This window comes from Dipteris shenzhenensis, chromosome 13, assembly GCF_047967505.1.
Source record: "Dipteris shenzhenensis isolate YYH24624 ecotype China chromosome 13, Dip_SZ_1.0, whole genome shotgun sequence".
Lineage (NCBI taxonomy): Eukaryota > Viridiplantae > Streptophyta > Polypodiopsida > Gleicheniales > Dipteridaceae > Dipteris > Dipteris shenzhenensis.
Window position 1 is genome coordinate 11,244,691 of NC_141608.1, and position 12,825 is coordinate 11,257,515.

Here is a 12,825-nt window from a genome sequence, read left to right on the forward strand (position 1 = left end):
CCTGCACCAAGTAGTCCATGGATCCTCTCTTGGTATCAAATCACGTAGTGCTTCTCGAGCAGCTTTGTGAGATACTAAAACCTGTGCCGCAATACTTGACCCTCAAAACCCTATCGATTTCCCGGCATGTTACTATCTCTTTCCTGCAAGTTGTGTTCTTGTTTGCAAAAAAGAGGTGTCACTTCTGGGTTCTATAAAATGCTGCTAATTGCCCAAGTTTGTTTCAGTTTTTCTGCCTTGTACTAACAAGATGAAAGAGGGCAGGCAAGCACCATAGAGAGCAGGGAGGGATAATGCATCTCAACACTTGGAGGGAAAATGAAGGAACACATGGCCCAAAAAATCATTGAATGCTCTAGCATGTGAAGAATGATTGTGTTAACTAGTGCAACGATTGAGAGTTCAAAAGAAGTTTTTTAATGTATGTGCAATTGGCATAACGTTTTCAGATACCCTTGACAGTGGTGTTCCCTTTGGAGTTGCGTTTACTTAAAGGATTGCAACTCAATTTGGAAGGCGATCATCAATTACTCAATGCAGCTCTTGCTGTGGCCCTATGTACTACTTGGGCTGAAAGACGACAAGACAAGGAGCATTTAGGCATGTTGGAGCATGTGGGTATTTCTTTCCTTACTCTTTTACATTATGTAGTAAAACACAAGTTAAATAACACTATAAGTTTAGCTCTTTACACAAAATGCTGGGATGAGAGTTTCCGTTTAATTGTAACATATGTCCATTGTGTTGGGATGAGAGAATTCCCTTCTATATCATTTCTCTATAGCAAGTGAGGGGAAACAGAAAAACAATGTTTTATCTTTGGAACTATTCCACAACCTATGAACATTTGTATCCGTGCTGGATGTTAGAGAGAGAGAGAGAGAGAGAGAGTTATATTAAAGTCTTTGGAAGACCAATAAAGTAAGCTGAAAGAAAAGAAAGAAAGTTTATTAAAGTCTCCGGAAGACCGATGGGGGAGGAATCGGGACAAAACACTAGAGCTATCTCTGAAGAGGCAGTAGAAACGCCCTCGGATCTCATAGCAAACAGTGCACCTGAAGATGAACTGCTTCTCCCTCTCAACCTCCTACATCTCACATAATGTGCATATGCACCTCTCCTTGGGTAGGCCCTCTGCTCTGCCGCTCTCGATACAAAGTCAATGTGAAGAGACCCGGAATTGGCCAATAGAGATCCTCAGTGAGTGGGGTAAGTGGATCTGGGTGTATCCTGGTGAGTGAATGAAACCCTCCTCTATGATATGCAAGCAGTGATCTCTGTAGAAGCTGAGCTTCGCTGGGAGTTCGCTTGGTCCCAACCAGGTCCGGAATGTGTGTCGCTGTAAGAGATCCTCACGGATTACCTGGTTGACCTCGTGTGACAAGAGGGGAGAAAACAAAACGTCCATATTGTATTGGAATGGAGGGATTCTATCCATGTGGAGCCCTATTCGCTCAAACCATCTCTCCAACATCTCTAGTCCCCTCCTGCCAAAACTTCAATAGAGGAGGACAATGCTAGCCAAGGTAGTCTGTTGCGCCCAAAAGTATAATCCCCATACCCCCTGACTCAGTACAGATACGTGATGACTTGAAATGCAGCATCTAGCTATAATGGGGATGACCCAAACTTAGCCTGAATGATCTGGTGAGGAACGGATGGCTTATCCACGAATCATCTGCGATAGCATGAGAACCTGTAGCTGCTCCACATGAGCCCACTCTATATTTGACAAGTCAAGCCCCCAGCAAGGGCTGCCATACATCCCCGCTGAAGGAGTAAAAAAGAAGCCCCTTGGTCCATGGATCCTGAAAGTGCGAGTGGAAGAACTGCCTCTCTAGTCTTGCCAATGAAGCGTATCCCCTGCTCAGGCGGGCCTGCATCACAGGTCTCATAGTGAAGATGGGTCCGGAGAAGACAACCAATAGATATGTGTATGATGAAACTATCTCGACAGGTTACCCATCAAACGTGAACTACTACTGGTGCATGACGGCTCGAGACGTATTGAAGATCATAACCTTGGTTTTACCAAGGTTGACCTTCAAATCATAAGACTCACAAAAAAACTATAGTGCATCAAGGTCTCTCTAGAGCCCCTCTGTTGAGGAAGACAAAAGTGCCACGTCATCTGCATATAGCAATATCCGGATCAGAGTGCCAGTAAGAGAGCATCCATCCCCCCCTGTATTCGCATCACTATCTCAAGCTCGTCAATGTAGAGGCGAAAGAAGGTAGGTGATAAAGGACACCCTTGTTTGACCCCAATAGTGCACATGATCTCCTCTGTCCATGGACTCTGCCTGACCATGACAGCCCAAATGATTTCCTAGTCATAACCCAAATCCTGTAGGTGCTGGAGGAGGTAGGCTCTCTAGATTGTATCAAATGCTTTGCGGAAATCCACAAAGCAACAATAAACCCTCTGCTTCTGTGCCCTTGCCTCCTCGATGATATACCTGAGTGTGAGTGTGATCCATGGTTCCATGATCCCGTTGGAATCCAGCCTCTCCTGCTGCTCTTATGTCCTTGACAATTTGCAAATCGACTGACCTCGAAATCAAGCACTGATGCATAAATCTTGGATATGACATGTCCAATTATAATGGTCCTATAATTCTCCGCGCTCATGGGATCCCTGGCCTTGTGGATGGATGGAGAGGGTGGAGGTATTAAACACACATCATCATCCATACTAAAAGCTAAAAGCTAAGTACTACATAGTCATAATATCATCATCATCATCATCATCATATCAAGTGAGATCCAACATCAACTCTGGGTAGATATATCATAGGAGTCCCCAAAAGGGGAGCCTAGTGGTGGATGGGGCTCTGCTAGCTTGAGTTCAAAGATAGAACGTTGGTGGCTATCTGTGGAAGTGGTCTTCATCTCTCATGTGGAATTTAACTCCTAGCCCGTGAGAAGAAACACGGAACTGTCCAATAGAGATACTCAATGCATGTGGGAGGTAGATCTGGGTGTAGCCCAGTGTCTCAGTAATCCCCTCCTGTAAGATCCACGCAAATAGTGATCTCTGTAGAAGCTCACTTTTACCGAGAGCTCACGAGGAACTCCCTAGATCCTGTATGTGTGGAGCTGCAATAAATCCTCTCTAATGACGTGATTCACCCTGTGATAGGTGAGCACAATAGATGGTGCCTTAAGGCTATATTGGAATGGTGGCAGTGTCTCCGTATGTAGTCCCAAACCTGCAAATGAACAGCGTGTTTGAGCATACTAGCTCCACTGATCCCCCTTTGCCTCCAGTGAGATAAATGAAGTCAAGGACAGCCATGGCAATCTACGCCATCCAGATGTCGTGGTACCAAAGTCTCTGACTCTATGAGAGAAATGACCACCTGAAAGATTGCGTTGAGTTGTAGAGAAGTAACCCCAAACTCTACTAGTAGAATATGATGTGGGACCGATGGCTTGCTCTGGACCACTCGAGCAAGAAGCAAAACCTGTAGTCTCTCTACATTGGACCATTTGTCTCCAATAAATATGTCTCCCAGAATAGGCTACCGTTCATCTATGGGACAAAGAACAATCCTATATGATATGATATGATGTTATTAATGTCCATGGGAGACCTATAGGATCTATGGGACAAAGAACAATCCTACATCAAAGATTACAAGAAGTAGCTCTACATTTATCTGTCAATTGCGTTGGCTCATAACTAGATTTGCCAAGTTGTGATCCATATCCAAGACCATTGTGATCCATATCCAATATCTTCTGTGAGGCTCTAAGAATTTTGTAATGTAGGTAGGCTGGTTTCCTAAAGAGGCTTTGTAGATTCATTGGTAAGAGAGCTTGTATCTTGTATTTTCTTTGATTTGCTGACATATCTAATGTGTAAAAAGTGTACGGTGACGTCCTGAATGCCCAAACCAATGATGGGTATATGTCTTTGTACATGTTCCCACCTCAAGTTCAAGTGAGAGAGAGAAAGAGAGAGAGAGAGAGGGAGAGTTTATTAAAGTCTTGGAAAGATCAAAGGGTCTATGAGAATGAAAAAACTAGATATAAATGAGCTACATGTGTAGAGCCTCTAAGCGGGCATTTGCACCCAAGACAACTACAACATAAACATAAAAACACTAGTACAAAGTGTCTGAGCCCATGGAGAGGAAGGAAGCTGTGGTGTGGCATCACTGTGGAGGTCCTCTATATGCTAGCAGAGGAATATATTCCATGAGAGGCACTAATGATGTACAGGGCTGCGGTGGCATGGATCCCATGATAGAGCACTAGCAACGCTCAGTATGTGTGGTCCATTGTGATCTCCTAGTTGTGGCTCTGCGTCGGACAAGTGCCACTGACATACAATTGGTTGTGCCATTGGGCAAGTCAACATGGAGGGAAGATTTTTGAGCCTGATCTGTGCATTGAGACATTGACGGGTTTGGCGTATCTCTCACTTCGGGCCTTGGCTACACGTCTCCCTGGGGTGGCATGCTGGTCCGTGCTATTTGATTGGAAAAACTCAATTATCACACTTTGAGTGGAATTTGTCTCAATACCTTGATGTTGCCTATGTGCCCTTAGCAATTGGTCTATGTGGTACGGCCTCATGAATGAACGTTGCCAGATGTCCCTGGTCTGGGTGAGGCAAGAGGCTAGAGAGGGTTCCGAACCCATTCCTTAAGATACAATGATGATGACCTCGAATGTCATAGTACACAAGGCATTTGAAAAAATACTCCTCTTATTCAATCTCTTATAGATCAAATCATAGTTCCCAGGAGTTTCGGGAACGGGGAAATAGAAACGGGCGGGAAATGGTGTTTCGGAGTTTTGGGGACTAGAAGAAACGGTGGAATGGAGTTTCGGTTCTTAAGGTTAATAAAATATATATTATATATATAATTGTTATTAATACATATGTCATGCAACAAGGCCTAAGAGAAGGACAAGGAGGAGAGGAGAGCAAGAAGGAGAGGTTGGAGAGGAGAGCAAGGAGGAGAGGAGAGGAGAGGAGAGGGCAAGGGGAGAGGAGAGCAAGGAGGAGGGGCAGCAGGCTGAGAGGGGGTTTGTAGGATGAGAGGAGAGCAAGAGGAGAGGCTGGAGAGGGAGAGCAAAAACTGCCCTACCCACTGATGGGGTTCTAACTTCTTACTCAATGGTTGAGGCGGGTGTGTGTGTGTGTGTGTGTGTGCTGGTACTTTTGCTTCTATTACTGAGCATTGGTGTCTACAAGCTCTTACATTGCTGCTCTATATATGTTTCCTTGGATAAATTCCAAAGGCACTGTAAAAGCACAAAACCCACAAAAAAAAAAACAAAAACAAAAAATTGCCTGCCCGGAACGCCGTTTCTGGTTTCGAAAATGACGCGACGGCGAACTATTTCGGGTGCCGAAAAATGTCGTTTCTGGGCACTATGGTGCAAATGCAGCCGTGCCCTCTACCCTTCCGGCATCAATGCGTAGCATGTAGGAGGGAACATGGAACTACTCAATCCAACAAGGATGTGGATCCTTGTTCATAATACCATTGACCACCTATTTATGCTTATGGCCACTAAGGTTCAAAGTCGTGCATGGTGTTTTGAAGAAACGAACAGTCACATCATTCTCTTTTTCCTGCGTTTGGTCATTGGCAACTCGATCAATGGGATTTCTTTTTTGGCTGCACTGACGGCACTTTGCCTGGCTGCCCTTTTGTCTCTCGCTTGCTTCTTGACTGGAAGCATGTTCTCTCTCATTTGGAATGGAATGGACGGCAATCTTTGCTTGGGAATTCTTTGAGAGCTGAAAGCATTCACTGGTCGAAAGTCTTTCAGCCTCCCTTGGCTTTACAGGAATCTCAACGTTCCTACTTTGTCTCGTTTAAAGGCATCACCTCGATTGCTGATGTTATACATGATGCTGGTATTGTGCTCCCCTTTTCTCTAGCAGCCATTACATATGGATTGGGCTCTCACTATCGTCCTTTGTGGCGACAAATTACTTCTATGCTTTTGCCTTTTGTTCCGATTCCTCCTTTGGAACTTCAGGACCTGCTGGAAGATTGGACTTTGACTTCTCCAGGGTCCTCTTCTCGTCCTTTGAGACTATCTCAGATTACTGTACCTGCATTGTATAAAATCCTTTTGCCTCAACCTTGGGTTTCAGAGAGAGGTGATTCTGTTTGGCAAATGCATCGCCCAGCCAAGTGGTGGAGGAAAAGATTACAGCAACTTTGGGCCTATAAAGTACCGCTTCGGCAATAGGTTTGCTTTTGGCGAGTTCTTTTGGGAGTGTTTCCATTTGGACAGCTATTAGCTCATCGGACACATTGCTCCTGCACTTTGCCACTGATGTTCTGCTTCTTCTGAGACTGTGCCTGACTTGTTTTGGCATTGTCTGTTTTCTCGTGAGTTTTTTGATCTGCTTCGACAACACCTGCGAGTGAGATTCCCATCTGTTCCGTTTGGGAAGTCCTTTTGGCTATTTGGGTTTCATCCATCTAGACCGGAGTTTCATCTTTTCTTCATTTGGGTTCGCTACTGGGCACTATGGACTTTATGGACATATAGGAATTGTAAAGTCTTTGGTGATCCTACTTTCTCTATGTTTGGCTTTTTTTAGGCGTTCTCTGCAGCAATCTTTCTTTGATTGCTTGCAGACCCGCTGCATAGATCATGAGGTCTTTTTGGCATATACTGAAATTTTTAGTTGATGTAATTATAGCACCTTATTTTGAGGTTGCTACTCATATAATATAGTCAATCAAAGATTTCACCCAAAAAAAAAAAGTGTGCTTGTGTATGTGTGTGTGTGTGTGTGTGTGTGTGTGTGTGTGTGTGTGTGATCTCAGATGTCTCCATTCCTCCTCTTCTTTCACTGGACTCGCTTTTGGGTACTATGGACCATTTGGACACAGAGACTGCATTCTAGGATGGGTCAACAATTTCCTCAAGCATATATTTTCTTCAGAATGTCCCTCAAGCAATCCTTATATGACAGTTTTGCTGCAAGGGACTTGGATGCTACTAGCCTTGAAGTGTTCTCTACCTGTTTTTGAGTTTTCCATTGGGCTCTCTTTTGGAGTCTTATGTCAGTGTGTGGGAGACTTCCCATCTTGTAAATTTATGAGAATATAAATACACTGGATATTACAAAAAAAAAAGCGTGTGTGTGTGTGTGTGTAAGTATTCAATGAGTGGTATTGTCTTGAGTGGCAGGTGAGTTGTTAAAGTCTCCACACAAAAAAGCATTGGACAGCCATGGATATTGTTTGAGGGAGACCCACATTTGAGCTCTAGTCGCAGAAGTTTGTGAGGCATAAACAGATGCTATTTCATAGAGATCAGCCTGCCAGGTGCACATGATCACCATCCATCGGCCCTGAGGGTCATTGTAAGCAACCGTGGGCTGCATATCATGTTTTACCAGCATGCAGACCCCCGAAAAGTGCATTGTACCAGCATAAAAAATATCATAACCAGCATAGTGGCCTTGCTGACCAGCCAAGAAGTGTTGGTTGTGTTCCTATAAAGAGATCACATCGGGATGCATTCTATGTACATAATGCCAGAAAAGTCTCCACTTATTGACATTGCAAAGACCCTGAACATTGTATGGGATGTAAGTAATTGAAGTAGACATAGAAGATATGTACAGTCAAACCAAAAGCAGAGTAAAGTATAATCTGTCAGGCCTCAGCCATGACATCAACATCCACCTGGCCTCCAGGATCATTAGTTGTACGATCCTCATCATTGTCGCATACGGGGATGCCCTTTTTTAACACATCAACCCACAGTTGGGAAGTGAGGCTGTCAGCAGGGGTAGAGGTCTGACCAGGGGTAGAAGTTGAAGCATCCCAATGGCGAGATTGTAACGGACGTGGTTTGAGAGCGAATACCTTTTTGGGTTGCTGCCAGGCACCCTGGGGGGAGGCATGAGATTCTGAAATTTTGCCCTTGCCCTTATCCTTTTGCTTGGTTGAAACCTGAACCACATTTTCTTTGGAAGGGACAGATTTAGATGGCACATCACCCAGTTTGGTAGGCATAGCCTTAGGCCCCGGGCCATAAGTTGGGGGGGGGATTATTTTCTGGAGCAATAGCTGTAGGTGGGAGCTGATGCAGGACTGCAGGACACTGTGAGGCTAAGTGGCCAAACTTATGGCATGTGAAACAAGCACCTGCACAGACTCCCCATTTCAAATCAAAATATTTTTCACCGAGGGGAACATCCTCCACTTCTACCGCAATAGAAGGAGGGGTTGGGTGATCTGTATCCCAAAGAATGCAAAAGCGATTGTGATTACCCGAAGGACGGGGTGGGCATACAACTTGCCCCAAAGTGGCTGCCAAACTTGGTAACTCAGCCCTCATATAGTCCGGAAAATCCACTACCTCAACCCATACGGGGCAATGATGTCGAATGAGGCTGTGGTAATCCTTGTTTGGCGACCATGGCATGACATGCACCATTTGTCTGCCATAGAATAGAGGCGACATCTCCAATATCTACTGACGATATGAGGCATCCAAAAACTGCACTTCATAGAAACCTCTGGAAGCAAAGTATACTCCTTCAACAAAGCAGCCTCCCAACAATGCCTGAACCCACTGGGTCACATCATTTGCTGGAGGTAACTTTCCTGGGAAGAAAATGATGACTGCTTGCTGAGAGAACTTTCGAAGAGGAGCAACCAATGAAGGCAACTTCAACTTATACTTGATGGCCGGGGGAGGTTTGGCCCACTCCTTCCGGCTGTGATGAAATTCATCTTTAAGCATGTCAAAAACATAGTGAGCGTCTACAGAATCTGCAGTAGAGAAATCAAGTTGCTGTCTTTTGGAATCCCGGGACGAATCCTTGCGAGAGTAGCTTTTGAACTGATCCTCCATGGAGGGAAACAGGGCGGGATTGATGAAATTGCAGAGGTGGAGCAGAACTGTACGGACAAGGTAAAGAGTGGAAGCAGAAACTGTACGGACTGTACGAAAAGTATAGGCTGTACGGTTGTACGGAAGAAAGGCTACGAAGGGACTGAGCCGTACGGAAAGGTGACGCAGGAGCTGTATGAAAAATAGAGATGAACGGGGCTTGTGATGTGAAACGGTGATTGAGGCTGTACGGAAAAGGACAAAAAGTACGGATACACAGCGGGGGTGAATATCGAGGAACGAGCAGACAGGGCCGGGGCTGCGCAAGGAGAATACGCGTCGACTGTACGGCGTCCGTACGATTGTATGGGCAGGACGCGGGCTTGTTCGGAGGCTGACGCGGGCATGCAGAAGATCTATGGCTCTCAACAAGGGACAGAGATATGGGTTATACATATCATCACAATGCCTTTACTCATTACTGGGCTCGACTTGACAAATGGTATTTGCTGCATGCTCAGCAGTATGCTGATTTTACATGTACACTATGGGTTGATCATTCCCTCTTGCTATCTGATCATTTTCCAGTATGCTTGACATTATCTATAGCACGTCTAACAGATGATATGCCTTTTTTTGGTTGTCGACTGCTCCATGTTAACAGTGCTTATTTGCTTCATCAGCAATTTCAGAACATGGTGAGAGTGGCTGTCCGTCCCCTCCTCTCACATGCTCAGGAGGATATGGATTTTGCTTGGGTCAGTCTTGCTCATCGCTTGTAGGCTGTTATTCAAGATTATGGATGGAGCTACATGGGTAACCTCAGGCTCAAGCTGAAATGGGCTCAATCTCACAAGCATCTTGTGAAACCCCTTTCTTCCGTACAACCGTACAGCCTATACTTCTGAACAGGATGCAATCAGTTCTCAATCTCACAATCAGTTCTCATAGACAGCTTACCTCTTCTGAACAGGATTCTTGTGCTTATGCGGTTCATATCATTCACCAAAATGATCTTCGCAAATTAAAGAAGTGGCAAATACGAGCTCGCATGAAACCCCTTTTGGATAAGGGCTGCTCCTCCAAGGCCTTTTTTAAAAGTCTCCATGCGGATAGGCGAAAGGAGGATATTTGCAAGATCAAGAAAGATGATGGCACCTGGACCACTTCCAAATCAGAATTGGAATTGCAATGTTCTAGTCATTTCCAGCATCTCCTTTCTCTTCAGCCTGATCATTTGATACAAGTGAATGCAGCTAGGTCTCAATTTCTTATGCATGTCCAGCCCATATTGTCTCGGGAACAGGCTCATGCATTGGAGCAACCTTTTATGCTTAGTGAACTGGATGATGCTTTGAGTCATCTACGTAAAAGCAGCTCTCCTGGTTGGCATGGATTGACTGTCGAATTTTTCCGTGCATTTTGGGGTGATCTCAAGAACACTCTTCTTCTAATGATCAATCATGCTTGGGCAGAACAATCTCTTCTATCCTGGAAACATGGCCTAGTCAAATTAATTCCCAAAAAAATGTTGTGTGAGACGATGGCTGATTGGCGGCCTATATCTCTCATGCCTGTTATTTACAAACTCATCGCTAAAATGATTGTCCTCAGGGTTCGCTTCCTTTTGCAAGCAGGACTTCATCCTAGGCAGTATGGGTTTGTCCCCAGAAGGCAGATCACTGACAATATCTCCAATGCTTTGCTTGCGATTGAGTATGCCAAATATTCTAAACAAGATGTTCTCATTCTGCAAGTAGACATTGCGAAAGCATTTGATACTGTCCATTGGGATTTTATTTCTCAGACTATGCATAAATTGGGATTTGGCCCTCGGCTCGTCCATATTATCTAATGGCTCTATTCTCATGCCACGGCGCAGTGCCTGCTTGGTGGTGGATTGTCAAGAACCTGGACTATGACCCACTCAGTGAGACAGGGATGCCCTCTTAGTTCCTTACTGTATGCCATTGCTACCCATCCGTTACTGTTGCATATGGACTATCTTGCAGACACAGGACAGCTTCATGGCTTGCAAATTCCAGGGGCACAGTCATTTCTTGCACAGGCATATGCTGATGATTCATACTTTATGCCCAGGAATTCTCAAAGTGACCTTTCTCATTTGATGCATGCACTGAATGACTTTGGTATAGCTGCTGGACTGCATATCAATTTTCAGAAATCAAAACTTCTAGCTTTGAAAGAAGCTGATTGGCATGCACTTCTCTAGCCAGGCCATATTATCTCTTCCCATACTATTGTGAGGCATCTAGGCTACCCCATTGGCTGGAATATTACCCCACAACACCAGCTCAAATGGGTGCTTCAAAAGATCAACAAGAAGCTGGAATACTGGCATTTGTCCACTTGGCCTCTACATGTTCGACTTCGGATAGTACAGTCCATCATTATGGCATATGTGCAATTCTATTTGCCTCTTCTTCCCTGGTCTTTTAAGCAGTTGGCTTCCTATATGTCACAGCTATGGAGATATTTTGGAAAAGCAAATCTCATAAAAAGGCTTTGCGGCTACTACCAATGCAGTATATTTGTTCACCCAAGACTCATGGGGGGCTGAATATTCTTAATCTCCAGGTTCATATGTTGGCAAGAAAGAGCACTATGATTGCTGATTTTTTTCAGCAAAAACAGCCATGGGCTATTATGTTAGCAGCTATGTGTGGAAACATGACGTCCCATGCATATGGGCATTGGATTACAGATCACTGGGAAGCAGTCATGACCACATTTCAGGGGAAAATTCCTGGTTGCCCTGTTTCTACTGCTTTTATTCATGATTGGAAGAGAATTCTCTCATATGCTAAATGGACAGGTGCTTCCTCTCATCATGGTAATTCTTTTCGCTTGGAAAGCATCCATTGGAGCAAGGTGTTTGAATTGCCTCTTGCTTTACAGGCACCTATTAAAGCATACAATCTCATGAAATTGGGCATAAGATTTGTTGGCGATGTTGTGGATCAACAAGGATGTATGCTTTCATTTCCACAAGCTTGCAGGACATTCTCCTTGGGTCTACATCATAGGTCCATTTGGAAAACACTTTCAACTATGTTGCAGCCATTTATTCCGGTTCCTCCACTGTCTGTACAGGACAGATTACTGGACTGGAATTTGACTTCCTTACCTCCTGCTACTCATACGCTTTCAATGCATAATCTGACCTCCTCGAAGGTCTACAGATTTCTTCTTCCACCGCCATGGATTGACAAGCATGCCAATACTCTTTGGAACTTGGATAGGCCTTTATCTTGGTGGCAATCACGTCTCATGAAAATCTGGAAAGCCAAATTGCCATTAAAACAAAGGCTTTTCTTTTGGAGATGTATAGTGGGAGCTTTTTCCATTGGGGTGAAATTGGCAGCACGCCGCATTGCTTCCCCTTCCTGCCCCCCTTGCTCTCATCACCGTGAGACAGTTCCTCACCTATTATGGTCTTGCCCACATTCTCGTATATTGATCACTCATGTTTCCCATTTGTTGCGGCTTCGGTTTCCCTCTATCAGATTTGGGAAACTCTTCTGGATGTTTGGATGCCTCTCATCTCAGATGTCTCCATTCCTTCTCTTCTTTCACTGGACTCGCTTTTGGGTACTATGGACCATTTGGACACAGAGACTGCATTCCAGGATGGGTCAACACTTTCCTCAGGCATATATTTTCTTCAGAATGTCCCTCAAGCAATCCTTATATGATAGTTTTGCTGCAAGGGACTTGGATGCTACTAGCCTTGAAGTGTTCTCTACCTGTTTTTGAGTTCTTCCATTGGGCTCTCCTTTGGAGTCTAATGTCATGTACATTGATTTTATGTTAATATAGTAATCTGCTTTCACAAAAAAAAGTGTGTGTGTGTGAGAGAGAGAGAGAATTGGAATCGCAATGTTCTAGTCATTTCCAGCATCTCCTTTCTCTTCAGCCTGATCATCTGATGCAAGTGAATGCAGCTAGGTCTCAATTTCTTATGCATGTCCA

The 12,825-nt window shown here is 44.5% G+C and overlaps 1 protein-coding gene across 2 annotated transcripts in view; it reads left to right on the plus strand.

Annotated features, from left to right (window-relative positions):
* LOC147895020 (folylpolyglutamate synthase-like) overlaps positions 1-12,825 on the plus strand; it is a 137,649-nt gene that overhangs the window by 98,869 nt on the left and 25,955 nt on the right. For both annotated transcript variants that reach the window (XM_087383590.1, XM_087383591.1), the window contains exon 10: positions 450-614. In XM_087383590.1, coding sequence (XP_087239716.1) covers positions 450-614 — 165 coding nt within the window. The remainder of the gene's footprint in view (positions 1-449; positions 615-12,825) is intronic.